At 43.4% G+C, this 26,444-nt stretch overlaps 4 protein-coding genes across 6 annotated transcripts; 2 read left to right on the top strand and 2 right to left on the bottom strand.

Annotated features, from left to right (window-relative positions):
- Nucleotides 1-2,678: 2,678 nt before the first annotated feature.
- On the top strand, nt 2,679-9,666 carry LOC136529501 (membrane protein of ER body-like protein). The gene is made up of 10 exons (XM_066522572.1): nt 2,679-2,966; nt 5,466-6,110; nt 6,600-6,761; nt 7,169-7,351; nt 7,832-7,957; nt 8,105-8,221; nt 8,314-8,406; nt 8,580-8,813; nt 8,901-8,962; nt 9,060-9,666. The coding sequence occupies exons 1-10, from the start codon at nt 2,831-2,833 to the stop codon at nt 9,516-9,518; spliced, it is 2,217 nt and encodes a 738-aa protein (XP_066378669.1). The 5' UTR covers nt 2,679-2,830; the 3' UTR covers nt 9,519-9,666.
- A 102-nt stretch (nt 9,667-9,768) lies between these two features.
- Nucleotides 9,769-18,075, bottom strand: LOC136527445 (probable methyltransferase PMT17). Of its 3 annotated transcripts, none has more exons than XM_066520181.1 (6): nt 18,061-18,075; nt 11,628-12,292; nt 11,331-11,541; nt 10,942-11,239; nt 10,390-10,857; nt 9,769-10,213 (listed from the first exon to the last, which is right to left on the bottom strand). In XM_066520181.1, exons 2-6 carry the CDS (start codon nt 12,285-12,287, stop codon nt 9,991-9,993), a joined length of 1,860 nt encoding a protein of 619 aa, XP_066376278.1. In that variant the 5' UTR covers nt 12,288-12,292; nt 18,061-18,075; the 3' UTR covers nt 9,769-9,990. The 3 variants fall into 3 exon arrangements, with proteins under 3 accessions (XP_066376278.1, XP_066376276.1, XP_066376277.1); XM_066520179.1 differs by lacking the exon at nt 18,061-18,075 and adding an exon at nt 15,626-15,745; XM_066520180.1 differs by lacking the exon at nt 18,061-18,075 and adding an exon at nt 15,596-15,739.
- A 547-nt stretch (nt 18,076-18,622) lies between these two features.
- Nucleotides 18,623-24,000, bottom strand: LOC136528084 (uncharacterized). The gene is made up of 15 exons (XM_066520988.1): nt 23,505-24,000; nt 23,163-23,420; nt 22,745-22,924; nt 22,519-22,654; nt 21,660-21,994; nt 21,143-21,272; nt 20,646-20,774; nt 20,349-20,393; nt 20,125-20,204; nt 19,933-20,029; nt 19,767-19,856; nt 19,618-19,671; nt 19,438-19,503; nt 19,177-19,342; nt 18,623-19,078 (listed from the first exon to the last, which is right to left on the bottom strand). Exons 1-15 carry the CDS (start codon nt 23,945-23,947, stop codon nt 19,074-19,076), a joined length of 2,214 nt encoding a protein of 737 aa, XP_066377085.1. The 5' UTR covers nt 23,948-24,000; the 3' UTR covers nt 18,623-19,073.
- A 140-nt stretch (nt 24,001-24,140) lies between these two features.
- LOC136528086 (uncharacterized) lies at nt 24,141-26,231 on the top strand. Its single transcript, XM_066520989.1, has 2 exons — nt 24,141-24,224; nt 24,897-26,231. Exon 2 carries the CDS (start codon nt 24,941-24,943, stop codon nt 25,847-25,849), a length of 909 nt encoding a protein of 302 aa, XP_066377086.1. The 5' UTR covers nt 24,141-24,224; nt 24,897-24,940; the 3' UTR covers nt 25,850-26,231.
- Nucleotides 26,232-26,444: the final 213 nt, after the last annotated feature.

The following is a 26,444-nucleotide window of genomic DNA, read 5'->3' as shown; positions in this document are numbered from 1 at the left end:
ACCGCGGTAGTCATGGCAAAGCAGACCTCCGATGTCCACTTAGAAGAAGAACCCATACATGACAAACTACAAAGCCATGCCTATATCTATAGCTGTAGAAATGTGTGAGGGGTGGGCCTCCGCTCTAGTTCATCGCCAGTGAGGTTGCTAGAGGAGGATGAGGGAGACTAAAAGCGATTACCAGGACCCTAAGTTAGAAGCTCTCGCGTTGGACAAGAGGCCACATCATCGAAATAAAGTTTGAAACACCACCTACATATGAAGTAAAAGTTCGAAACACAACCTATGAAGTAGGCGTTGGGCCGACGATTGGGTAGTGTATTCGGATCCATGTGTCATGTCCTAGTTGGCAAGTGCCGTTGGTCTGTTTCTTTGATGATTCTGTTTGACAAAGAATTGTTGCTCCTCTTTGTTGCGTGTTTTTTTTATATTTTTTCTTGAGCGGTGGTGGAGGCGAAGAAGATGCTCAATTTAGGTTAAGGTTCTGTTTGGATCATTTCATTTGGAGGAATTGTAATCTACTTTATGATCTAGGCTAGCTATTTGGTTTGAAATTTGACAAATTCCATAACTTTCTCAAGTTTAGATATAAGGTTGTCTTAAATTCATAAGACGAGAGATAGAAATTGATTCCATAGTTCCTCATGGTATGTTTCTGCGTTGTATGTTATAGCACATTCTCTTCGGCTCGATCCTCTGCAGTAGAACTACAACAAGTAAGTATCTACCACATGTAATAACCAACAACAGGATATGAGTATATTCCACACATGGCTATATTATTACTTTATTTGATCTATGTCTATGTTGTGATTATTAGAATAATGGGTTTCGATTCCAAAGATGTACTGTAAAACGGGACCTAAAGTTAATTACTGAGGGTTATCACACTGTTGATGGTCGTTGTCGGTCAACTTTGAATTCGAAATGCTAGCGGCAGCTAAATTAAACGTGGAGGACGGAGGGCTAGCTAGTGAACTTTATTTGGGGGACACGTAAGTTGATTCTTTAGTTGGTTTGAGATCGATTTGGTGTCGTTTAGCGCACCGAGTTTCGTGATTTTTTAGTTGTACAATAATGTAATAACGCATAGTGTAAACCGACGTTATTGGCTTGTTGAGGAGGCTACGATCGACGACTTTGAATTTAGATTAAATTTGTTTTGTGTTTAGGAGTATATATAAGAATCTTAGGCAATGCACATCATATATAAACACGGGAATAGAATAGAATTGAAGATAGAGAGAGAAATATATATTTGTTGCTCCTGGTCATGGTGGGTGCAGTCGTCAAGCATGCTATGCAGTGGCGCTGGAAGATAGCAATAACAATACACAGGTAATGGAAGACATGGTGTGGACTTGTTCTTGCTCAGCTGGTAGGTACGTACAGTACCGGCAGAGCAGGCAATAATGCACGGTTGCAACATGCATGCATTGCATGAGAAGGAAGGGAAGGGAAGGGAGCATGAACATGAACATGGACATGAACATGAACATGAACATGAACATGAACATGCATGCTAGCTGATTCAATTCATTCATGTTGTTATCTTATCTTGTTGCAAGTAGGATCGGAGTATACTCGAGAGTGTACGTCGGTCTGAAACCAAGGCCTTGTTTAGTTAAAAAAAAACTTTCCCAAAAAGTGCTACAGTAGCCATTACATCGAATCTTGCGATACGTGCATGAAACATTAAATGTAGACGAAAAAAAACTAATTGCACAGTTTGGTTGGAAATTACGAGACGAACGTTTTGAGCCTAATTAGTCCATGATTGAACACTAATTGCTAAATAAAAACGAAAATGCTACAATAGCCAAATTTCCAAAATTTAGCCAACTAAACAAGGCCTAAGTGCTGTGCTGGTCCAACCATTAACCAATACCAGTACCTCAGTCCAATTCTCGCTTTTTGAGGATTCAAACATTTTAAATTTTGACCAGAGTTATATAAAAACATACTAACATTCGTGATACAAAATAAACGTCACTAGATTAGTAATAGAATATATTTTTATAATAAATTTATTTAGATTCACAAATAATAATACTATTTTTTATAAATTTGATCGAAGTCAAACTAAAAGGACTAGCACAGAATCCATAATTGACCGAGCGAGTACTCGTATCTTGTATTGACCTGACCTGTGGCCTGTGGGGAAGGGGAGTGCAGCTGCAGCCGCGTGGGCCCACTACTCAAGCGTGCAAGTACAAGCGATTTCCCTTTTTGGTGTCGTCAGGCAGGTCAGTCTCGTGTGTCCTCACAGGCTCTCTCACTCACATTTTCTTTCTCCCTCCTGCGTTCGTCTCGTTTCCCTGCGTGCGCTTGCACTGCACAGTGACAGTCCGCAGCAGCCGCCAGCGGCGGCTTGTTCCTCCCGCCTCCCGCCTCCCGCCTCCCGCCTCCCGCCTCCCGGTTCTCGCCGAATCCGTCGTCGTCGTCTTCATTTCGGCTGATGACAGCCCAACAAGACATTATTCATTCATTCCCTTTAATTGATTAATCAATCAATCATTCATTCACGTTCGTTCAGTTGATCAGTTCCTTTTCCTTCACGCGCACCACGACTCTGCTCTGCTCTGCTTCTCCTGCTGCTGCTCGGCCAGACGGACACCTCCTCCATCCCTCCCTCCTAGTCCTAGTATAAAGGAAGCAAAGCAATCCCACACCATGTCCGTCCTCGTCTCCATCCAATCTAGGCATCAGAGAGGCCGCCGTTGGAGCTCAAGGAGGAGCAGCAGCCACAGCTCCTCATGGAGGCCGAGGAGGAAGACACTCCGCCCTCCTGCACACCAGGGACAGGGAGAGGAACGGCAAGAAGAAGAAGATGACGACGACGATGGCGGACCTGGACCTGGAGCCCTCCGGCTCCGGCTCCGACGCAGCAGCAGCAGCAGCAGCAGAGGATGAAGAGGAAGGCCAAGCTCCTCACCACCAGAGCATCTTCTTGGATCCAACCAAAGGTCTTCTGCAGTTCTCCTCTTCTCTCATTGCACTTGGGTCCAGTTTAGTTGCAAAAAATTTTGCAAAATTTTTCAAGATTTCTCGTCACATCGAATATTTAGATGCATGCATGAAGCATTAAATATAAATAAAAAATAAAACTAATTACATAGTTTAGATGAAATTCACGAGATAAATCTTTTAAACCTAATTAGACTATGATTAGACACTAATTGTCAAATACCAACAAAAGTCACTATAGTAACATTTTGTCAAATTTTTTAGCATCTAAACAAGGCCTTGTTAGTTGCAGTTTCCGTCCTCCTCCTCCTCTTCTTCGTCTTCTTGTTTCCTTACATTCCTTCCATCCTTCCTTCTTTCCTTCCTTCCTAAAAAATGTCCTGTCCTGTCCTGTCCTGTGGCTGTGGGGGATATGGATTTTGGTGCCTGCCTCAATCATAGTACTCCGGTAGTACAAATGTACAATAGGCTTAGTTACCTCAAAATGCAAACTTTGACATTATATAAAAAGAAGATTCTCCGTCACATCAAATTTGTGGTACATATATGGAGTACTAAATGTTGACGAAATAAAAAACTAATTGCACAGTTTGATTGTACTTTGCGAGACGAACGTTTTGAGCCTAATTAGTCAACGATTGAATAATTATTACCAAATACAAACAAAATGCTACAGTGTACTATAGTGTCTAAAGGAATTGAGGCGGCGCCAAATTTGGGGGCAACTAAACGCGCCCTAGGATTCGGGTAGATCGAGTAGAGGGCCCCCAACCCCACTGCCTCAACTGTTTATATTTCTCTACTGACTTCACTTCACTTCCATCCAATTCCAATCCAAGAGAGTTGTACTCCTTCTCACTCACTCAACTCCTGTACCTCCTCTGTTGCACCGCACCTGCACTGCCCCCACTCGTTTTCACCACTTTCTGCTGCTTCTGCTTATTATTGGTTTGCCAAACCAACATTCATGCTACACACCAAAACACCATAGCTTAGCCTTGAATTACAAAGTGGGCAATTAGCATACATTATTATTATTACTATTGTTCCATCCTTCAATTTCTTTCACTGATGAGATGAGCCTTCATCCTCTAACTCTCAGCTGTGCCGTGCCTTCCTTGTATCAACTCAACCAACAATATGTTTGCTGCTGCTGCTGCTTTAATTTCTCTGACGATGAGCCTATCACTATCACTATCACCATCACCTGTGGTGGGCTGTGGCTTCCATCAAAGTATCAAACGATAGGTGCACTTTGTACACAGATTAGATACTGGACCCGGGCCTTCTGTATTCCTCTCCTTTTTCTTCTTCATATAAATCATAAAAATTTACAAGAAAATGCATGCTAAAGATATACCAAGTATGAAGATGTATAACAATTCTTCACGGGGAGCACCGGAGCACATGTTTTCCCTGCGCTGCGCTGCGCTGGATCCGGACGACATATCAGCAATGTGCAGTACAGACTGACTCATGGTCATTCGTTTGGCTTCCTCGCTCACGTCTGACGACTCCCCTGTCCCTTTTCTTCTCATCTCCTCACAGTTCCTGTCCACAGCTTCCATTTCGTCGCATTGCCTGCACCAAACAAACTTTAGCTGTATTGTAACGCACGCCTCATTTGGAAGCCTCTCTCTCAGCTTATTCAGTCCTCACCTATGCCAGTGGCCTTGTAGATACGCTACGCTTGGACAGTAGTAACACGTCAGGACTTTTCAGCGAAAGAACGGTGTTTTTCTCTCACAGCAAATTAGCATAAGCTAAATTTTAGCGAAACCAATAGGGCTGTGCACCTACTTCCTGTGCTTCCAATCCAATAACAACCTGTACGTTTATACACCTCCCTCCTCTCATCTTTTCCTTCTTTCTTCGCAACTACTCTCCCACCTTCGACAAGACACTCTTAATGTCTGTTTACAAGGACGCCCAAGGTAGGTTTTAGTATGTGTGTCCATCCCTATCCACAGCCTTGTCAAATCAAAAGCTCCTTCCTTATACTACTAGCCATTTAGTGCCAGTGCTGCACAAGAAAAGAAAACAGGGATGCAGATAAAACTTCGTGCAAGGTTAGACAGCACATCATAAAATTACCTTTCCATTTCTTGACTGAAGGTCTATGGAAGTGCCGGCACTGCGATTGGACTCACCGCTTGAGTGGTCCGTGCACAGTTGATATCCTCGACCATCAGGGACACTGCAAAATTGCCAGCAATCTTGATTCGTTAGTTCACAACAAACCATTATATTATCCGCCACACAGAGGTTAGTCTTGAATGCTCACACACGTAGGATGGGTACCACTACCTAGCGATTAGCTTCTCAAACTTTCTTTTCATTTATTCGTCAGTCCGGCTTGATTTTCTTTTCATGTCCTGTCCTCTCTTCCCAAAGGTCTTACAGCACAAAACAGAATCTCTACATATGCCAAACAAAAGAGTAGCTTCTCAATGTTTCAGCTAGTACTACTGACATCGCTACTCTAATTTCTTTTTCAGTCTCTGGTCATGCTACTGAACTAGGTGCTGAGAACCAAGTTACAGAAGTTGGTGGCCAAAAGGAAAACGCAAACGAAACTTCAGGTGCACAAAGCAAAGAGATTGAGAAACAGGACAACGTCAGCGCTCAAGAAACTAACCACAGTTCAAACAATGGCAAATTGGAAAATGGTTCACACTCTAATGGTGTGCATGAGATCTCCAGCAGCAGTGAAACCGTGACCATTGCAGATGGACTGAAACTGATTACAACCATCCGTGATGCTAGACACATCTTGCCAAACTGGAGTGGTTCTGTTGACGTTTCCAGTGGCAGCACGACTGCATCTGAAGTTCATGAAATTGAAGTTGAGAAGGATGAAATTGTCACTAAGGGTGAAGTGAAAGTTGAAGAGTATGATCTTGAGAAGATTCTGGACGAGCAAGAAACCCATGACCTCTATTGCCCCAACTGCAAATCCTGCATAACTCGAAGGGTCATCCTTAAAAAGAGAAAGAGAACAGTAAGACCAGATGCACGTAAGGAAACACCAAAAAGACCACAGCTTGTAGAGCCTTCTGCCAATGTTCCAAGACAAACAGTGGATGAACACTCGCCCGAAGTATTTAGATGCTTGCTATGCTTCACTTTCTTCATCCCAACAGGTATCACTTAACTTGCCTCCACGCATTACATGTGCCTTCCTCCTTTTCATCAACTAATATCTGAGTTATTATTTACATCTGAACGTTTATATTTTTTAGTCTTTTTCTCCCAGGCAATCATGCTTTCAATTAAGCTCAATTAGCATCAGTACATGAGTACTTATGGCTGTAGATCTACAAATAATAAATCAGAAATTATTTCTTCTGTAGTTTGAGATATGTAGATCATGGTTAATTAAACATGGGTACCTTAACTGTACAAGAAACAAGACTGAAAGCCTTGCATGATTTGATCCATACATAAGTAAGTTTCTTGTTGGAAGAATGAGATAGATAAAACATATTTAGGTATTTGTGCTATGACACCTCAGTGTTGACTGTAGTTTCCTATCTTAGTTTTAATCACAACTCCATGTACCTGTGCTTCTACAGTTATTACTAGTAGATATTATTTCTAATGTGCCAGTTTAATATTTCTGTTGCCACCAGGTTGCAATTTTAATATATTCCGTATATTTGAAAGGAGGGATATAAACCAACAAGTTCAAGTTCAGCATTCTTCTGCTTCACAACAGACGTCTGAAAACTGTGGAAGTTGGCTTCTTTCTTGTTTCCAGACAGCAGATAGTCCAAAGCCATCAAATAATGCAGGTATTGTAATGTATAATGTACTTCAGGGTGTTTTCCTAGTAGCATCACTGTAGTACAAAACCCAGGTTGATTTGCATTATAGTTTAATCTACCATACTTTAAAAGTTCCCAGGCTTTATTTGTTAAAAAAAAGTTACAAGGCTTTTTTTTGAACGAAAAAAAGTTACCAGGCTTTCCCAGAGTAACAAATGTTCCTCTTTATAAGTGTTCTTTTTTTTCTTCTGCTCGTTACCATCAGAAGCTCATGAAGGAATTACAGCATTGGTGTCTTACTTTTGGTGCTATGAGCATATGACAGTTTCTCGACCAATGGCATTGTTACGAACTATAAAGTAACTTTTTGATGAGCACTGTAGTCTGAAGGGTAGTAATACATGCTAAGGTTCTGATCAACAAGTATGTTACAGATTCATTGGAGGAGCCATTATTAAGTGATTCACAGAGGACCGATCCTCTAACTTCAGTTGAAGACAACACACCAGCAGAACAATCGAAGAAACCATCACCAGCTGGATCCCAAACTACAACTGCTACGAATGAAGTAAAACAGTCGTTCAGTCAATTCCACGCATCATCTACAGTCGTGACAGGTTTGTTTCTCTATAGAACATGCCATCATGAGCACCCAGCTATGGGATAATAATATTTTTGGGTTCAGAAAGCACAATTTTATTGGCATGTCAGGTAATCTATAGCTGCCTAGAGCCCTAGAGGCTGTGCCAGTAAAGCTACCATGTTGTTTTGACGTCTGAAATTTCTACTTGCAAACTGTGGAGTAATTCTAAAGTTTTTCCTTAATAAAAAAAACAATAATGCTGTGATGCTGCTGAAATGGTAAGATATTACCATGTTACACGGAGCTTAATACTTATGCAGTAACACTCTTTTCTTTTTTCATTAGAAATAACCAGATAATAAGTCAGGAAATTTAGCCTCACTAACTACCCATGTTGCAGTTTGTTCAGAACTAGTATAATCAGCTAGTGCCTCAATGTTCAGAACTAGTATAATCAGCTAGTTCATCAATGTGATGAAAGAGAGTAACGAAAAAGTATAAACCTCTTATGCAGGATCCACGAAGATAGAGTCAGTACATGTTGTAAATGTGCAGCAATACGGAGCGCACCAAGAACAAATTCCTCTCTCACAGCCTGCTGGTGATACTAAAACTGATACCAGTCTAGGTCACAAAGAAGGTAGGTCTGATTAATTAGACAACAACTATCAGGAAATTAGACTCATTAACTTACACATGTTACTTGCAGCACCACAGTTTGTTTAAGACACCTAGCATTAGAATGTGATGAAAAAGAGTAATAAAAAATTATAAACCTCTTATGCAGAATTCACGCAAATAGAGGCAGGAAATGTGATAGCTGTGCAGCGAAACGGAGCAAGCCAAGAGCAAATTCCTCTCTCGCAGGCTTCTGGTGATACTGCGACTGATTCGATGCACCTAGGTAAAAAATAAGGTAGATCTGTTAATTTGTATAAACTATATCAATAGAATATGCATGCTTGCATTGGTAACATTTTTGTTTTCTTGTTACAGATATTCTGGAAGGTATAACGGCACCCTCTGATAACAGCCCATTTTTCAGCCAACCATTTTTTGAGCCAGTACTACCAATAAAAGTTTTGCCGGGTATGGTGTATTTGCTTGTCATATATCTCGTTCACAGTATTCCGAGGCTCATTTTACATGTAGTGTTCATATGCACAAAATTAATTAAGCTACATTTGGCTCCACCTCATACAGTATTGTACCACAGTATTTGAGATTATTTTGTTTATATAGTAAATGATGACGGCCTGCAGGATTGGACAGCCAGATGGTTGAGAAACCAATTTCAGTTATTCGTCAACCAGCTGAGCCAGAAGCTCCACCTCATACAGTATTGGCAGTCCCTGAGGCTGAGATACCAGTTCCTGCATCATCAGCTCCAAGGGATGAATGGGATATACTGAAAGCAATAGTGTATGGTGGCCTTGTTGAATCAATCACAAGCCTCTCAGTTGTATCAGCAGCAGCAGCAAGTGGTGCCAAGACTTGTAAGTTTCTTTCTTGGTTCTTGCATTAATTGGATGGCATCACCCAAATTCCCCTTGTTTTAATGCTATTATGTTGTTCATCTGCAGTGGATCTATTCATCTTGGGTATAGCAAACCTTATTGGTGGACTTCCTGTAATTTACCACAATGTAACATACTGTTCTTGCCTGAATTTTACACAATCTCTTTGCGATGACCATGCAAGACAGACATCTCACAAATTGAAGGTTCCTTTGTCACAAACAGATTGCTGATCTGCGAAACACAGGAGATGTAGCTGAAAGCAGTGAGCAAGTGGGGCACTACTGGCTAGAGCTGGGAAGGCGATCAAAGTACCAGTTGCACATGGTGATAGCCATACTGTCATACATCCTGTTCGGGCTGCTGCCACCAGTCATCTACGGACTGTCATTCAGGACGAGTGACAACAGAGAGAACAAAATGTTGGTGGTCGCTGCTGTATCTCTCCTGTGCATAGCGCTGCTCGCAATTGGAAAGGCGCATGTTAAGAGGCCCAGGACATACTTCACAACCCTCCTCTACTACCTGTCCATTGGATTCAGCAGTTCCGGGTTGTCGTATGTCGCAGGCGTCCTCATCACGAAGCTCCTGGCACACTTTGGTATCATTGATCAGGGTGGTGCATCGGCTCCAGCTCCTCCAGGTCTCTCATTCCCTGAAGCAGCCGCCTGGGCTTCCTACTGAGCCTTGAGCCCTCATTTTAGTTGTCTTGATGGTCCAATAGATTATCTGGGCACACACACATCTGCATGGAGACGCTATCTTCGGTTCAGAGAGTTTTTATGCTTTTTTTTTTCACAGCACTTGGCCATAGTATAATCTTCATCACAGAATTCGTCTGTACCGCAACCTTGTCATCGTATTTTTGACAGGAACATATTATCAGTTACAATCTCCTTTTGTCACATCAGGCATCAGCTTATTAGATTGCAATAGCGCATCAAAATATGAGTGAACATCTTATACACCATTGCAATGTGTCACATACATGCTATGTGGCTAATGAAGATGTTTGATACCAATTCCAGCTACATGGCCCACATGCCTCCTATATACAGATATCCTGAAGCTAGATTAAAAAATGGCAATGAAGACAGACCTTACAAGCAAGTCATGTCTAGATTTTCGCAGATGAAAAACAGTACCAAGGCGGCAATTATTGCTTTTCCACGGGCTTCCCGGTCCAGTAAGTCTTGACTGCCACTAGGATCTTGTCAGGGTTAAATGGACCAGAGAGGTCCATGATTTGGCTCTTCCACCTCATGCCTCCAGTGATAGCTTGTACCTTCACCAACACCTCCACGTTGTCCCTGATGATCACAGTCCCTTCAGGCCTTAGAATCCGATCCATCTCCAGTAGGATGTACGTTATGTCACACCTGCGACCACTCCATCGTTAGTATTTACTTGCTTAAGCTGGACATTTTACAACCTTGTTACCAAAGAAGGCCCTCAGAAAAGAAAGACATCACACAGAAAACCACACGTCTTGTATGAAGTGAATGCAGGAAAGAAAATTTCTAGAGCAAAACTGAACAGCAAAGATATTCCTTACCTATCCTGGTAACTGCTGAAAATTTTATCAGCATGGATAAGGTCGTAGGTCCTTGGGTACGTTGAGAAAGCCTCACACCAGTCCAGGTAGGTGCCAATAAACCCTCGTTCATAAATAACACCGAGGGTGTCATGGGCCAAGCCTGAAGGCACAACATTCATCACCCAAAGAGGGTACTCCATCAATGCAGCTGCAAAACCCCCTATCCCTGCATTCATGTCCATCACGTTCCTGTATCGTCTTTTGCCCAGTGGTGGAATCAATTTCTTGTAGTGATTCACTCTCTCTGACCACACCTTGTTATCCTCTTGGAACTTCTTAGGGGTGAAGCCTGGAACTGAACCGCGAATTATTCTTGGGGGAACAGCAAATGCCCTTTTTGGCCATCTCTCAAGGGCTCCACCAGCAACTTCATCTTCACTCTTCACATCTGGGAGAGGAGATATGCAAGTGTCCATCTTCTTGTACCTAAATTGTTCAGATCAGGATGAGCTGCTGCAACCAATTGAGCAAATACTTCACAAAAAGAGAGTAAAGCAGCAGAAATCTTACCAAGCAGAATCGACATCATTGCTCTTACAAATCTGCGGAGCATCATAGACCTTCCTACTGTCAACACATTCTACATGATTGATAGGTTTCTGCCATATAGCAAGATCACCTTTCTCTATGACCTTCTTCCAGCAGAGCCGTTTTGCCAAGTCCTCAATCTCATCTTGCTCTTGCTTCAGGTCTTCTTCTGTCCTCTCCCACCCCTTGTAGTGCCTCTTCCAGTGGATTGGAGGCCCAGAGAGGATCCAGTAGCCCCCTGGTCTAAGAACTCTGTCCACTTCAATTAGATAGATGCCGTCTATTCAGACAAATCATGTGGAATTATCTTAATCAGTTTGTGTTCGATGTAATGTAACTGCAAGCCGTAACAAATAAGGAAACAAGTTTACCAAGCTTATTCCATGGGATCAAACATCTAGAGCAGTGCGCCATGTCAAATGCTCTAGCGGGATATGGGATTCTTTCAGTCCCTATCACTCCAATCATGGCTGGTACCCCCCGTTCCAATGCAAACTGTACCTGTGCCTCATGAGAATCCCTTGGCGCAAAAGACATGGTGATGATGTTCCTCTTCATAAGATAAGCACCCCAGCTTGCAACCTGTACAGCAGCAAAGATACTATCATCCCCAAATCCTGAGAAGGAATCACAGACAATATCATAGAAACATTGCTCCAGTCACTCACCCCACATCCAGTATCAAGCGCAGTTCGGATGTTGCCTTCATTTAATGGTACAAGGGCATTTATGTCATCAATATAAGCATCGGCACCATGTGGGAACATGGTGCCACCTCCAGGGAATCTAAGCAGGTCTCCCTCGACATGAATCCAGTTCTGAACAGCCTTCTCAATACTGAGCTCCCGATGAGGGATGTTATTGAACCAAGCATAGTCGCGACTTTTTGGCCACTGGAGGGGGTTGTTATAGTTTGGAGGCGCAGGGATCAAGCATCGGAGCATGTCCTGTTTCTTTGGGCAGTGCCGCTCCCTGTACTGCATCATTTTCTTTGGGAACTTCCTAGCCCTCCTTGGATCTTGGCAAGGGGTATACTCACTGTACTTGAGCTGGCAAGGTGGGAATTTCTCCACCGCGAGCGCCGATTCATTGAAGCCCACCTGGTGGTGGGCTTGGAAATCAAGGCGAGCACCAGATGACCGCACATGATCTTTGCACTGGGTTCTCGTACTTATTAAGGAAGAGCTAATGCCGTTTGAGGTGCCTTGCCAAGCACCAAGAATGTATGCTGTGACACAGAGACCAATGACGCCTATGGTGAGAGTTACGCGCATCCTTTGGAATTCTGGGTGGCGCACCTTGGGGGATCCATCCTGTTCTTTTGGCATTAGAGCTGCAAGAAATTGGAAATGAGCACATACATAGAGCGCAATATATTTCACATGACAGGTAAGAAATGAAACGATTTCGTATGACAGGTAAGAAATGAAGCAAGGGAGCAATGTTGTGGAAAGCTAAACAGGGTGACTGAGAATGGATAAGCCCCTGGTATACAATTAGATTCACATCATTATAAATCTTAAAGTTTTGAAATAAGCCACTACTATTCATAAAATGGGAAATACGCCATTATAGAGAAACACCGATAGAAATATCATGAAATTCTGTACTGCACCCTCCAGTCATAAATAGATGACGTTTTCGGACTGCAAAAAGTAACTAACTACAAGACAAAATGTCATCTAATTATGATCGGAGGTAGTGAAAACCTAGAATTTTTTAGTGGTAATATGGTTCCAGTATCATGGATTTTGTAATGGATTATTTTTAAATCTGTGAAGTTTAAAGGCATAAATCTCATAAGAGGAATAATTAATAGAAGGGATCCACCAGCCCAGCCGGATTGATGGAATCCAGGCCAGCCTGGAAGAGGACCACCCAGGCCTTCTGGTCTGTGGTTGACTCAACGCATGGATAGCGTCATGGTTTGAAACAAGAAAATTTTAATTTTTTACTGTTTCTTTATTTATTTATTTATTAGATCTCTTTTTACAGTCATAGAATTGCCCAAATGAAAAGTTTGTACAAATATACCTTTCTAGATCTTTTTCTTCTTCTTCTAGTATGTTATCATTAACATTTTCTTCTTCTGTTATTAATGTATTTTAAATCAGTAGGGGGGCTACCCCTCCTGTTTCTTAATAAAATAAATTATCGGTTGCTTTTCAAAAAAAATTGTCTTCATTTCTGTTCTTCCTCTTATGAATGAATTCAGATTTTTGCTTTCTTCTGTTAAGTTTCCAATCCTAATATGGTAATGTGCATTGTTTCCAATCATCGATCAGCAGTTCCAAAACTAACATCAGTTTGTCCGTTCAGCGCATGATTTTGGATAATATATACTAATTTACATTGTCATCTTATTAAGGTGGCTATTATATTATAATATTGGATTACAGTTAATTTACATTTTCATCTTATTATTATTTTTGTTCTCCTCACAAGTGAGAGTAATGGAGACACAGAAACCACACATTTTTATAGACGAGTCGTAGCCTGAAAACCAAAATAGCAAGAAACACTAGAACTTAATTCAGCGAACTACTTAATTCAGCCAGCCATAGCAGACTAGACTGCATGGATCGGAGAGAGATCCAAAACACAAAACACATGGATCGGAGAGAGTTCCAAAGCACAAACAAATAAGGATCGGAGAGAAATCCAAACACAAAAACATGGATATATGAGAGAGTTCCAAAACACAAATGAATAAAGGGCTTGTTTAAATGCATATGTATCAACCTCAATTCACATCTATTGAAGTGGCATCTCGATCCACTTTACATATGCATCCAGACAAAGCCTTAAATAGATCGGAGAGAGATCCAAAACACAAACAAATAAAACATGGATTGGAGAGAGTTCTAAACCACAAACAAGTAAAATGAGAGAAATGTTCGCCTGGTCCCGCTTGATCGATATTTCCGATCGATCCGAGAGAGGAAACCAGGAATATATGTCAATGTCCGAGCAGCACAACGACTCCAGTGCCATGCATTCATAGGCAAAGGGTAACCTGCCTTCTTGCTCGATGGCCAATTATATATAAATATAAATATCGATGCATCCATCCATATATGCATATGCATGGGTTCCAAATTAAGTTTAAAATTCGTCAAACAACCTAGCAAATTGGCAGAAAACAATCTACCCTATATATACTAATTAACCAGAGAGCAGAGAAAGCAACTTTGCAAGAACACACGGAACTCAAACAAACAGAAACCTGCCAAAGGTGAGTGACAACAGCTGATGAATGAAGATGAACGAACAAAAAAAAATTGAGATCCAACCTCGGAGGAACCAGGTGGTTTTTCATTAATCATTAAGAAAAGAAATATGCATCCAAATTCTGTCCAAGACAGGACTTGAATCTGGGTGGTTGGGTACATTGCCACACCTTTCACCCAACCAGTTGAGCTAGACTTACTTCCTCTGATGAATGAAGATGAAGGGGACTTTTTTAATTATAAAAAAGTAAAGAAGCAAACAAATTAGTACGAGAGGAGAAGAGATCATCACATTTTTCAAAAAAAGAGAGATCATGAGAGAGAGAGATGCATGGCTCAAGAGTAGAGAGAGATCGATCGAGATAGATCGTCGGAGAAGAAATAAAGGAAGTTGCTGTTATTATATACTCCGTATATAGCGAGCGAGCGAGAACTGAAGCGCACGCACCATAACGACTCACGCAGAAACTGGAGAGTTGCACCGGCTCTCCAATTTCACGAATTTCTCGGATCGGAGGAATTCACGGAAATTCGTTGCAACAACCTGATCCCATCAGGTCAGAGTTACTAGTTCTATTATCTTTGTAATTCTTTTTTATTTGTTTGAGACGGTAATTCTTTCGAAAATACTAGTAGTATCATGGATTTTGTAATGGAATCTTTTTAAATCAGTGAAGTTTATGGCATAGATCTCATTACACCCCCCCCCCCCCCCCCCCCCCCCCACGGGGTAAGCAGCAGGCAGCAACTAAGGGAGGGATACAGATGTACTAGCCCTCTGTTTCCTGTCCCCAAAGAAGAAAGTGGACTGCAAAAAGCAGAGAAAGGCACTGCCGACCCATCATCATTCTTCGTGAGATAATAACAATACTAAACTGCCAAACAGAGGCAAGTCGATGCAAAGCAACTATACTTGAGTGGGCAGGCATGTGGTGTGATGATTAAAAGTATGAATTGAGCAGGGCAGGACCGTAGGAGTGAGTAAGAAAGTTTGCAATTTTGCAGCAAGGTAACCAACCAACCAGGTGAAGAAGAACCCTCAGAAAAAGGGGTAACTCGCGGACAGTTTTGGCGGTGGTGTGGGAAACGAAACCCTACGGAGGGAAATCAAACCTCATTGAAATGACAAAAAAAACATATTTTGGATAAACAGGGAGGGGGGGGGGGGGGGGGGGGGGGGGGGGGGGATTATACTCTCTCTCTCTTAATTAGGAAGAGGTGGTGGAAGAATCAAAATCTCGTGGTCTTCAGTACCAAGCAGAGGGAATAAACAAACATTGTACTAGGTACAGAATGTGTAGGGTAACAAGTTGAGATGGTGGTTGTGAGTGAGTACCGAGTAGCATGACAGTTGACGGAGAAGAAGGAATTAATAATGAACAGAGGAATCTAAGCATGAAACTCACTTCACTTGATTGCCTTGTCCCCCAGCCTACCTTGAAGAAGCGGAAGTGTTGGATTTGCAGTGCGGAGTGGTGTGTGGGCCGGCGCAGGAGAATCGGCGGGCGGGACGGGAGCCCGGAGGCGGAGAGAGAGGAAGAAGGGAGAAGGCCGGGAGGGAGAGGAGAGGATGGAAGAGAAGAGCCTCAGCCGCCGCCGCAGCAAGGAATAATAAAAGGGATCCACCAGCCCAGCCCGGATTGATGGAATCCAGGCCGGCCTGGAAGAGGACCACCCAGGCCTTCTGGTCCGTGGTCGACTCAACGCATGGATAGCGTCATGGTTTGAGACAAGAAAATTTTAATTTTTTACTGTACCTTTATTTATTTATTTATTAGATCCCTTTTTACAGTCATAGAATTGCCCAAATGAAAAGTTTGTACAAATATACCTTTCTAGATCTTTTTCTTCTTCTTCTAGTATGTTATCATTAACACTTTCTTCTTCTGTTATTAATGTATTTTAAATCAGTAGGGGGGCTACCCCTCCTGTTTCTTAATAAAATAAATTATCGGTTGCTTTTCAAAAAAAATTGTCTTCATTTCTGTTCTTCCTCTTATGAATGAATTCAGATTTTTGCTTTCTTCTGTTAAGTTTCCAATCCTAATACGGTAATGTGCATTGTTTCCAATGATCGATCAGCAGTTCCAAAACTAACATCAGTTTGCCCGTTCAGCGCATGATTTTGGATAATATATACTAATTTACATTGTCATCTTATTAAGGTGGCTATTATATTATAATATTGGATTACAGTTAATTTACATTTTCATCTTATTATTATTTTTGTTCTCCTCACAAATGAGAGTAATGGAGACACAGAAACCACACATTTTTATAGACGAGTCGTAGCTTGAAAACCAAAATAGCAAGAAACACTAGAACTTAATTCAGCGAACTACTTAATTCAGCCAGCCATAGCAGACTAGACTGCATGGATCGGAGAGAGATCCAAAACACAAAACACATGGATCGGAGAGAGTTCCAAAGCACAAACAAATAAGGATCGGAGAGAAATCCAAACACAAAAACATGGATATATGAGAGAGTTCCAAAACACAAATGAATAAAGGGCTTGTTTAAATGCATATGTATCAACCTCAATTCACATCTATTGAAGTGGCATCTCGATCCACTTTACATATGCATCCAAACAAAACCTTAAATAGATCGGAGAGAGATCCAAAACACAAACAAATAAAACATGGATTGGAGTGAGTTCTAAACCACAAACAAGTAAAATGAGAGAAATGTTCGCCTGGTCCCGCTTGATCGATATTTCCGATCGATCCGAGAGAGGAAACCAGGAATATATGTCAATGTCCGAGCAGCACAACGACTCCAGTGCCATGCATTCATAGGCAAAGGGTAACCTGCCTTCTTGCTCGATGGCCAATTATATATAAATATAAATATCGATGCATCCATCCATATATGCATATGCATGGGTTCCAAATTAAGTTTAAAATTCGTCAAACAACCTAGCAAATTGGCCGAAAACAATCTACCCTATATATACTAATTAACCAGAGAGCAGGGAAAGCAACTTTGCAAGAACACACGGAACTCAAACAAACAGAAACCTGCCAAAGGTGAGTGACAACAGCTGATGAATGAAGATGAACGAACAAAAAAAAAAAAGAGATCCAACCTAGGTGTTTTTTCATTAATCATTAGGTAGTGTTTGGTTCAAGGATAAGATGGGATGGGGGTGGGATGAACCCAGATTTTAGGTGTTTGGTTTGGGGACAATCAGAGTCAAGCACATCCCACCTAGGTTATTCCATGGAATCTGGGGGCGAGCTCGTCCCCTCAGATTTGGCGGACGGGGTCATCCCCCATGGGACGAGCGAGCCCGTGAGAAAGAAGAGGAGCTCGAGCGCGGAGACGAAGAAGAGAAGCCTGATGAAGAAGAGGACACGCCGTACGCCGGAGTTGATGAAGAAAGCGAGCTCATCGTCGGACACGGAGGGGAAGAGCTGGGCGCACATTAGCCCCGAGCCTCGGCGCGGCATGCGGCTATGGGAGCACGAGCTCTGCCCCAGCCCTGGCGTGCGGCCATGGGGCGAGCTCCGCCCCTGGCGCCGCCAGGCCTGGCACCGGCGAGCTCCGCCCCCGATGAGCCGCGCGGACCCGTGCGAGCTCTGGGGCCGGCCTTGCCGCCGCCGCCGCCGCAGAGGAGGAGGCGCCGGGCAGCCCACAGCCAGGTTTGCCGGTGGGGTGGTGCGTGGCCAAGCTCGCTAGCGCGGGGCAACAGGACGCGGTGGAGGCGGTGCGGCCGTGCGGAGCCGTCGTCCCGTCCCACATACCAGAGACAGGACCATCCCACTCCACCTTGTCTCCCAACCAAACGCTAACTAAGAAAAGAAAAAGGCATCCAAATTTCATCAAGACAGGACTTAAACCTGGGTTGTTGGGTACATTACCATACCTTTCACCAAACCAGTTGAGCTAGGCTTACTTCCTCGGATGAATGAAGATGAAGGGAACTTTTTTAATTATAAAAAAGTAAAGAAGCAAACAAATTAGTACGAGAGGAGAAGAGATCATCACATTTTTCAAAAAAAGAGAGATCATGAGAGAGAGAGATGCATGGCTCAAGAGTAGAGAGAGATCGATCGAGATAGATCGTCGGAGAAGAAATAAAGGAAGTTGCTGTTATTATATACTCCGTATATAGCGAGCGAGCGAGAACTGAAGCGCACGCACCATAACGACTCACGCAGAAACAGGAGAGTTGCACCGGCCCTCCAATTTCACGAATTTCTCGGATCGGAGGAATTCACGGAAATTCGTTGCAACAACCTGATCCCATCAGGTCAGAGTTACTAGTTCTATTATCTTTGTAATTCTTTTTTATTTGTTTGAGACGGTAATTCTTTCGAAAATACTAGTAGTATTTTTTTTCACAAATAAAAACGCCCATATACATACACTGCCATCGTGTATAACATACTGTGCGAATTCACGATTATGCATGCACGTCGCACATATACACATAATACACTTTTTTTGATGAACTAAATATACACATACACTTGGTAGAACCTACAACCATATATAGCTGCAACAATGATACAAGCATATACATGCACCTACCTATCTAAGTACCACCTGATCGATCTCTCCATCCATCCATCTGCATCTCGCTTCATTGGCATCGTCTGTCTTCTCGCCTGCTCGATCTTCTACTCTGAATTACTAGTGCGTGAATATCCACTATACACAACTGGTATATAGACTGCTATGTTGCTAGTACTGCCTCCTATAAGAGAGAGCTCAATCTCATCTCAGACTCAACGCATACGTCTTGCCTCAGCTTTGCCGACACGTCAAGCAGCACAAAGTACCAGCACCTCCTCTATCCGATTTACTGCAACAATGGTCTCTGCACTGCATTCCACTTCACTCCAAGAACACAAAACCACCAATGTACATGTCTCATCATCCTGCACAGCAAACGAATAAGTATTATATACCATTGGTCCATCGCCATGAATCTGTGTCCATCTACCTATATATCATCACCATGCACGTGTCCACCTACCTTGCTCTGTCTCCTGTTCCAACAAGCCATCCCAACGGCTTTTCAGGATTTCGTATGCCTCCGAACATGGGAGACCAATCACGCTTGACCCACCATCGGTTGGAAGCTCAATCACCAGCCCCAGCCGCAGTAGTGTCTCCATCGCCTTGTCAATCGGCATCTCAATCTACAAGCAAACCCAAATACTTCAGAATTTCCATTATATATTCGCATCTCATGCCACACCATGAGAACGAGAACAATGTATCCATAGGCTTTCACCTTTGCCTTGAATTTCTCGTACATAAACTGCTCGCATGTATCTTTTATGCTTGCACGAGATGATACCTGCAAAGGACCATAAAGGTGGATTAGTTAGTAATGTGACAACTATCAACTAGGTATCAGTGAGTTTCAAAAAGAACACTATGTATCAGGGTATCAAAGGTGAGCATGCCATACCTGATACTTCTTTCTGCAGAGTAACATCGCATATGCCAAAAGTGCTTCTTTGTACTGCACAAAACCAAATCATTAAAGGAATCATTTGCCTCAAACAGCAAGCCGAAAATTGAGAATCATGCTTTGCCTGCTCGGTGATGAATACAAACCTGTTGTTGCTCAGAAGCATCGAGAAGGAAGTAAACCGAGCCAAACCCACTTGCCAATGTCTTCTCATATAGTGTTTTATTCACCAGAAGCTGGAAAAAAAAGATATACAGTCAACTAAAGGATCTATTGTGATGTAACAAATGAAAAAAAAAGCAAATGATTTACCTGGTATCTATCCCGGGTCTGTTTGTAGCCCAGTGCCACACGGAACACAAGTATGACAAGTGCACTACCAGCAACTATATCAAGAAGAAAAGCTGACCTGCATTACCATGCAAGAAACAAAACCACTATATATAATTTTATTAATTAAAATGTGGTTCCATCAGCCAATACTGATACAAATTACATACTTACGGAGATGAGGCTAAACTCTCAAATTTGTAGTTCACGACATATGCCAATAGACCTATTACAGTAGCAATATCTAGCCTTACCTGCATTAAAGGCAAACTATCAACAAACCTATGTGCAGGAACAGAAAAGAATCTCATGTATGTATACAAGTCATATAGTAAGGGTCCACATCGACAACAGGTGATTACTGATTAGAGTAAAAAAAAGGTTAGATAGAGAATTACTGTATCTAGGATGCGGAAGGACAATTCCTTGTGGGGAAAAACTACCTGCAGACAAATTTTAGCATGACAGTCACTATGATGCCAATACAACAGTGTGAAGGCTTTTTAAGGCTTCATCAGTACTAAAGTAATCAAGACAATATATTTCTCATCTGAGTAATGACAATAGATAGCAAGCCTTCTAACTAGGATGATATTAATGAAATGTACTCTAGATCTGGGAAACATTGTTTTCCTTAAACATCTAGGAAACGATAAATTTTATTTTTCCGGTTTATCTGAGACTCAGGGACTTACTGGCAGATCTGGGATAGGAATCCTCTCATAAATTTTCAGTTGTAGTGGAAGCATCTCAGATGTATCCTTCTTTTCACTTTGAGCAGCTTCATCAGTGTAAAGTAGTATTAACTCCTGGAATGCTGGTTCCTGGCAAAGTTTCTAGTTTAATTTGATACCCAAGTCTATGCAGAACAAAAGATAAATCATTAAAATATTGCCAGTTCTCTATCCATGGTAGTAGCATGTCAAATTATTTTGAACAAAGGCCGTGTCCATCCTATGCCATTTTAATTGCTTTTATAGCTCTCTCTCTCTCTCCTTTTTTTTTGTATTGCTGTCCAAGGCACTTCATGGCCATGTGTGTGTTTTTAGTGTAACCTGTTCTTTTTTTTCTTGCTGCGCTTGATGTAAGCATGTGATCAATCAGCTATTGAACCAACACAACCACTCATACCTTTTCATTGCAACAATCATATCATAAGAAATGGATGATCCAAAATCAACTTTCTACATACCTGAAGAGTAGACCTCCCAAACAGAATACCAAAAGAAGCTTTCACTATCTCCCAGATATTGTTATTGCAAGATTCTCTGCTTGCAGGTTCCCATATATTAGCAAGGGTAATTCTTGGTAGAAAGTTTGGCCTACAAAGTCATGAAATATGATATGAATGGTCGAGTTATATAATATCACAACAAAAGAAATTAGCAAGCAAATGAGTAAATAACCATTTCATATAATTTTTCGGGTACAATTTTGTTTGTTATAGCAAACTCTTTCCACATTTATGTATATAAACAATAAAATGATAATAGTAATATCTATTGTAGCTAGAAGAATATGTGCAAAGGAACAATCGAATATGGGCTATGCTTCAGAAATCTGGAAGTTTATAACAAGCTTGGTCTTATGCAATAATTCTGTAGAGCTGGGCTGCATTCATTTGCACAAACTACAAATATTACCAAAATGTAATAAAGTATCCCTAAAGTGAAGAGAAAACTACAGTATGCATATACTTGGGCTCTAACCTCACATGTCCTTCAAGATGTTTAGTTTCATTGTTGGATCTTATCGTTGCTTCTGGCAGAGAAGGTATAAATCCAGTCCATTTAAGCAATTTTCTTAACAGTCTTCCACGAGGACCAACAGGTGACAGAATTCCTTCATAACGAGAGACTGCCCTTTGTGCAGCGATCCAAATAGGAACATCTGCATCAGGTAACTGATCAGAACTAAGCTTGTCCCATGAAGAGCTTTCTATCAACAGCAGTGAATTATCTGCATAAGTTTGCTCTTTAAGCCAGAGTCTTAATTTGTCGATCCAGATCTGAAATCCCGGATTATCTGTTGATCTTTTCAAAGCCTGCCATGAACTAAAATAATCACATACAATTAGCCAAAAGTTCTGAGTGACACGCAAAATCCGTAAGAGTTCAGAAAAAAAGGAACATAATTGGAATGCTGATTTCATAACAAGTTGCCTAGAAGTAGCGAAATCTGCAGCATTTAAATTATTCTCGAATTCTGATAGTTAGCTAGCTCATTTGCAATGGTCTAAGAGCACACATGGATTGTAGCAATAGATGCTTTTGAGTTAATTGGCCAAAGAACTAAAAGCACATGTACTGTGATGCACAATAATAACTGCAGCTCCTAAACTGTTATGATAACATGTATAGATAATCCGAGACAAATGTTACTTCCCCACTAGAACCATCTCTTTCAACTCTGTGTGTGTACTGTGTACAACAGTATTAGAGCCACTAAAGAGTTAGTGTTGATTGTATGACAGGTGAACAGGATATAATAATAAGTAAGAGGTCACAGTCACATTGAAGATCATGAACACTAGGCATGTAACATGTGAGGACAGAAAGATTGACTGACCTCATTAAGCCATTTGCCTGGCTTTTTCAAGGGCTTGGAGAGGCCGAAGAAGACATTCTGCAAGAATTTTGATTGCAAGTAATCAAGTTTCTCAACCAACAGGAGGCCTTTCTGTCTCTCGGTCGCATATCCACGCCTGTATAAGGGAGGAAAAATAAGGGATGTCTGGAGTAATTCTACAAAGAGTGATAGTTCCTTTTAAAGATATGAATCAGACAAGTGTGACCTGAATATTATTGCATTAGATTGAGCAGCCTTCTTCCAATCGACATAAATGGGCAGCGTGAGGAGGTAATCACTATTCAGGGCGTACGTCAAGAGCAGATCTTGTGCGGAGAGCTCTTCAAACTGAGCATTGCGTAGTAGGTTCATGAAGGAACGCTGAAACTGAGTTGCAAAAGCAACTCTTTTTTTTTTTTTAAAAAAAAACACGGCAGTCACACAATAGCAATCAGTCAGTAGAGGCACTAGTCAGGTCCTTCGCCCAAAAAGAAAAAAAAGTCAGGTCAGGTGGTTTAGCATGGCTTTTTTTTTTTAAAAAAAAGGTGGTTTAGCATGGATGTAGCTTACTGAATTTATAAGCAACTAGAGTTTAAGAGCATTCATGTATCCGTTTCTATCATTGTTATTGTTATTATTATTACCTGGTCTGGGAATCAGGGTCTGGGGTTAATCCGAGCAGAGTTCTCAAGCCTAAGCTTCTAGTAAGGAACAACGTGCCGTCTTGTTGGGTAATGCCGAAAAATCCAGAGGAGTCTTTGCCGTTGACGACGTCGGAGGTCGAAGAATTGTTAGTGGCACTGCCATCGCCCTCCTCCTGGTGGCGTTGCGTGAGCATGTAAGAGGTGCGCATCTCCTCGAGCATCCTCTTGTGCTCGGCGTGAAGGATGGCGTCCAAGCATCTGCAGAGCAGGGAGGGAGTGAAATGAAATAATTACTAGTACTGTGCTAGATTGTTGGCGAAGTGGGAAATAACATTAGCACACCTGGCGCAGCGCTTGAAGTCCGCGGCGTCGGCGTCGGACGCGAACTGCGAGAGGACGGCGTCGAGGAGGGCCGCCTTGGGGACGGCGATGTAGCACTGGCGCGGCACGTGGATGCCGGAGATGCCCTTGGGGTCCGATCCTTGGGGCCCTTCCTCTTCCCAGTCGGTGGAGTCCCCCTCCGAGTCATCGCGTTGCTGCTCTTCGCCGCCCTCCGCGGTGACCACGCCGTCGGGCTGCACCCACGGGTCGGAGTCGGAGCCTGAGCCGGAGCGGAGGGGATCGAACTGCACGGCGGCGGCGAGCCTGGCGGTGGAGCCGACGGAGCAGCGCGCGGCAGTGGTGGATAAGGAAGAGGGCCAGGGGAAGTAACTATAGGACGCCGCCGGCACCGTGGAGAAGGAGGCCGGTACGGCGGCGAGCGTGTTGGCGCGCAGGAGGAGCATCGCTGCCGCGCCGGGCTGCTGAGTATGAGTGGTGGGCGGTCGCTGAGAGACGAGTCGGATAAACGCCCCACCCTGCACGGCCGGAGGACGACACCTTTCCGGTTTGGCCCATAATACTTCAATTTGGGCCGGGGCCAGCCCACTTATTGATGTTAACCGAACCGACCAAAAGAAGGAGAAGGAAATTGAGAGGCCCATCCATTGACTCCGCCGCCCAACAGCAACACGGGCAGAGCTGATCGCCGCCGCCCGTCTCCGGTACTCCGGCGACGCACAGGTACGCTTCCCTTCATTCAGAGAAGGATCCCTCCCTCTTTGCTTTGCTGTGCTCTTCCCTGCTTCTGTTAGACACTGGCTCGCGCCGCATCTGCATGCTAGTCTTAGTTCGCCTGAGGATGCGGATCCACGCGCTGCGTGGTGCGCCTCCGGCGGCCGGCCGGCCGCTGTCACCGGGTTCTGACCCTCCGGTGCCCGGTAAGGCGGTAATGACCTCCCTAGGCCCTAGCCACCACCACGGCCACGCCAGGCGGTCTCCCATCCTCAGTTGCCCTCCCACCTGCTACTGCTAGGTCACCATCGATTCAGCCAGCAGCGGTTCATTTCATTCTAAATGAAAAATGCAGTTAGTTTGTCCATCTATGTTGCCACATTTCTTTCCACTCGATATGCTGCGTCTGCGTTGTTGATCGCACTACTGGATGCCCCACACCAATTGCAATTTACCGGTGCACATGTCATGTTTAATTTCCCTGCGAATTCCCTACTTTATATTTGGTTTATATATTCAGCACTATGAACCCCTGAAACTGAAGCAGGCGTTCCTTTTGGATTCATGTTGCCTCTTCATTTCGTTTATCAGTAACTTAGCATACCTTGTTCGGTTTACGTTTACCAATCTCAGCTGTTGTATACACAGAATCTAATCTAACACTCTGCATTTCCTTTTCAGTGTCGTGCAGGGACCTTCCTTCCTGATACAGGAAGGCAGGGCTCATGAGTGGCACGCCAGCAGCAAGCAGCAGCCTACAGGCAGCCCTCTCATACTGTGTCAGGCAAGTCCGTGCCTATGACTACCACCACTACCTCTGCCTTCTCCACCTGCCTCCGGACATGCGCAAGGCTGCGTTCACCTTCCGCGCCTTCAACGTTGAGACGGCAAAGGCCATGGACGTCGTGTCTGACCCTCGGACTGGCCTCATGCGCCTCCTCTGGTGGAAGGACGCCGTCGACAAGGTCTTTGCCAACAAGCTGGTCGAGCACCCCGTTGCCCAGGCGCTCTCTTCGGTCATTGCAGACCACAAGGTGAGCAAGCACTGGCTCAAGCAGTCTGTGGAGGCAAGGATAAACGATGCCAACCGTGACGAGGGCACCATTCCCGAGACGAGCGCTGAGTTGGAGAGGTACGTGGAAGACACCCAGTCCACCATCCTTTACATGACCCTGCAGGCTGGTGGGATACAGTCCACCGTCGCTGATCACGCCGCCTCTCACATCGGCAAAGCCAGCGGGCTTCTGTTACTGCTCAAGGCACTGCCTCACCATGTAAATAAGCAAGGGACAGTACCTTATATCCCAGCTAGTGTGGCTGAGGAATGTGGCCTACTCACACGGGAGGGTGGCAGATCAGAGGTCAGGATGGACGAGAGGCTGCCAGACGCAGTTTTCAAGGTTGCATCTGTTGCTGAGGCTCACCTGCACAAGGCACGGGAGCTTGCATCGTCGGTGCCTAAAGACGCGATCCCCGTGCTCCTCCCAACCTTGCCGGCCCAGGTCCTCCTGGATACCCTGCGAAGATGTGAGTTCAATGTGTTTGATTCTCGGTTGTCGAGGGGAGTCCACGGGGTCTCTCCTCTGTGGTATCAGCTCAAGCTTAACTGGAACGCGTGGCGAAGCAAGTACTGATGAAGAACCGAGCAAGTTTGACCTGTTCAACCAATGGAAGAACTGCACTGAACTGCAGGCTGCTGCCGTTCCTTTTAGCAAAGCTTTATTGAGCTTCCGATGAGGTTTTGCTGAAACACTTTGTTATATAACCAAGATTGAATAAGATGAGTAGGGTCTGCTACTTGCGCCAAACTTGGCGACTTTGAGCAATTTTGGCTTGGGAGGTTTATGTTGTTTGCAGCTTTTACATACATGAAGCTGTTGAGTTTGTGTTGTGCTGTACTTACCACAGTATTATATGGAGTCTGTTGTGCTTCTGGCTGGGCTCCATTTAACAATTACAACATGAGCTCCTTTATTTGAGGAAGGGGATTATATAGCCTAGCTAATTGATTGATTGATTAACTCCCGTGTTATTATGATCTGGATGGAGGAGGAAGGCTACTTGAATGATACGTTACGGAACAACAATTGTGAGTTGGGCCTTTTGTCCATGTCATCCGGTGATTTCGGGCCAGCAATCAATCTTATTGATTTGGTGATGGCTTTCCCTTATGGCCCAAGAAGCCTTCGCCTCCTCCGTCCGCCGGCGCCGTCTGCCATGTGACCGCTC

The sequence above is a fragment of the Miscanthus floridulus genome, chromosome 19 (assembly GCF_019320115.1).
Source record: "Miscanthus floridulus cultivar M001 chromosome 19, ASM1932011v1, whole genome shotgun sequence".
Lineage (NCBI taxonomy): Eukaryota > Viridiplantae > Streptophyta > Magnoliopsida > Poales > Poaceae > Miscanthus > Miscanthus floridulus.
This window is presented reverse-complemented; position numbering and strand designations above follow the sequence as displayed.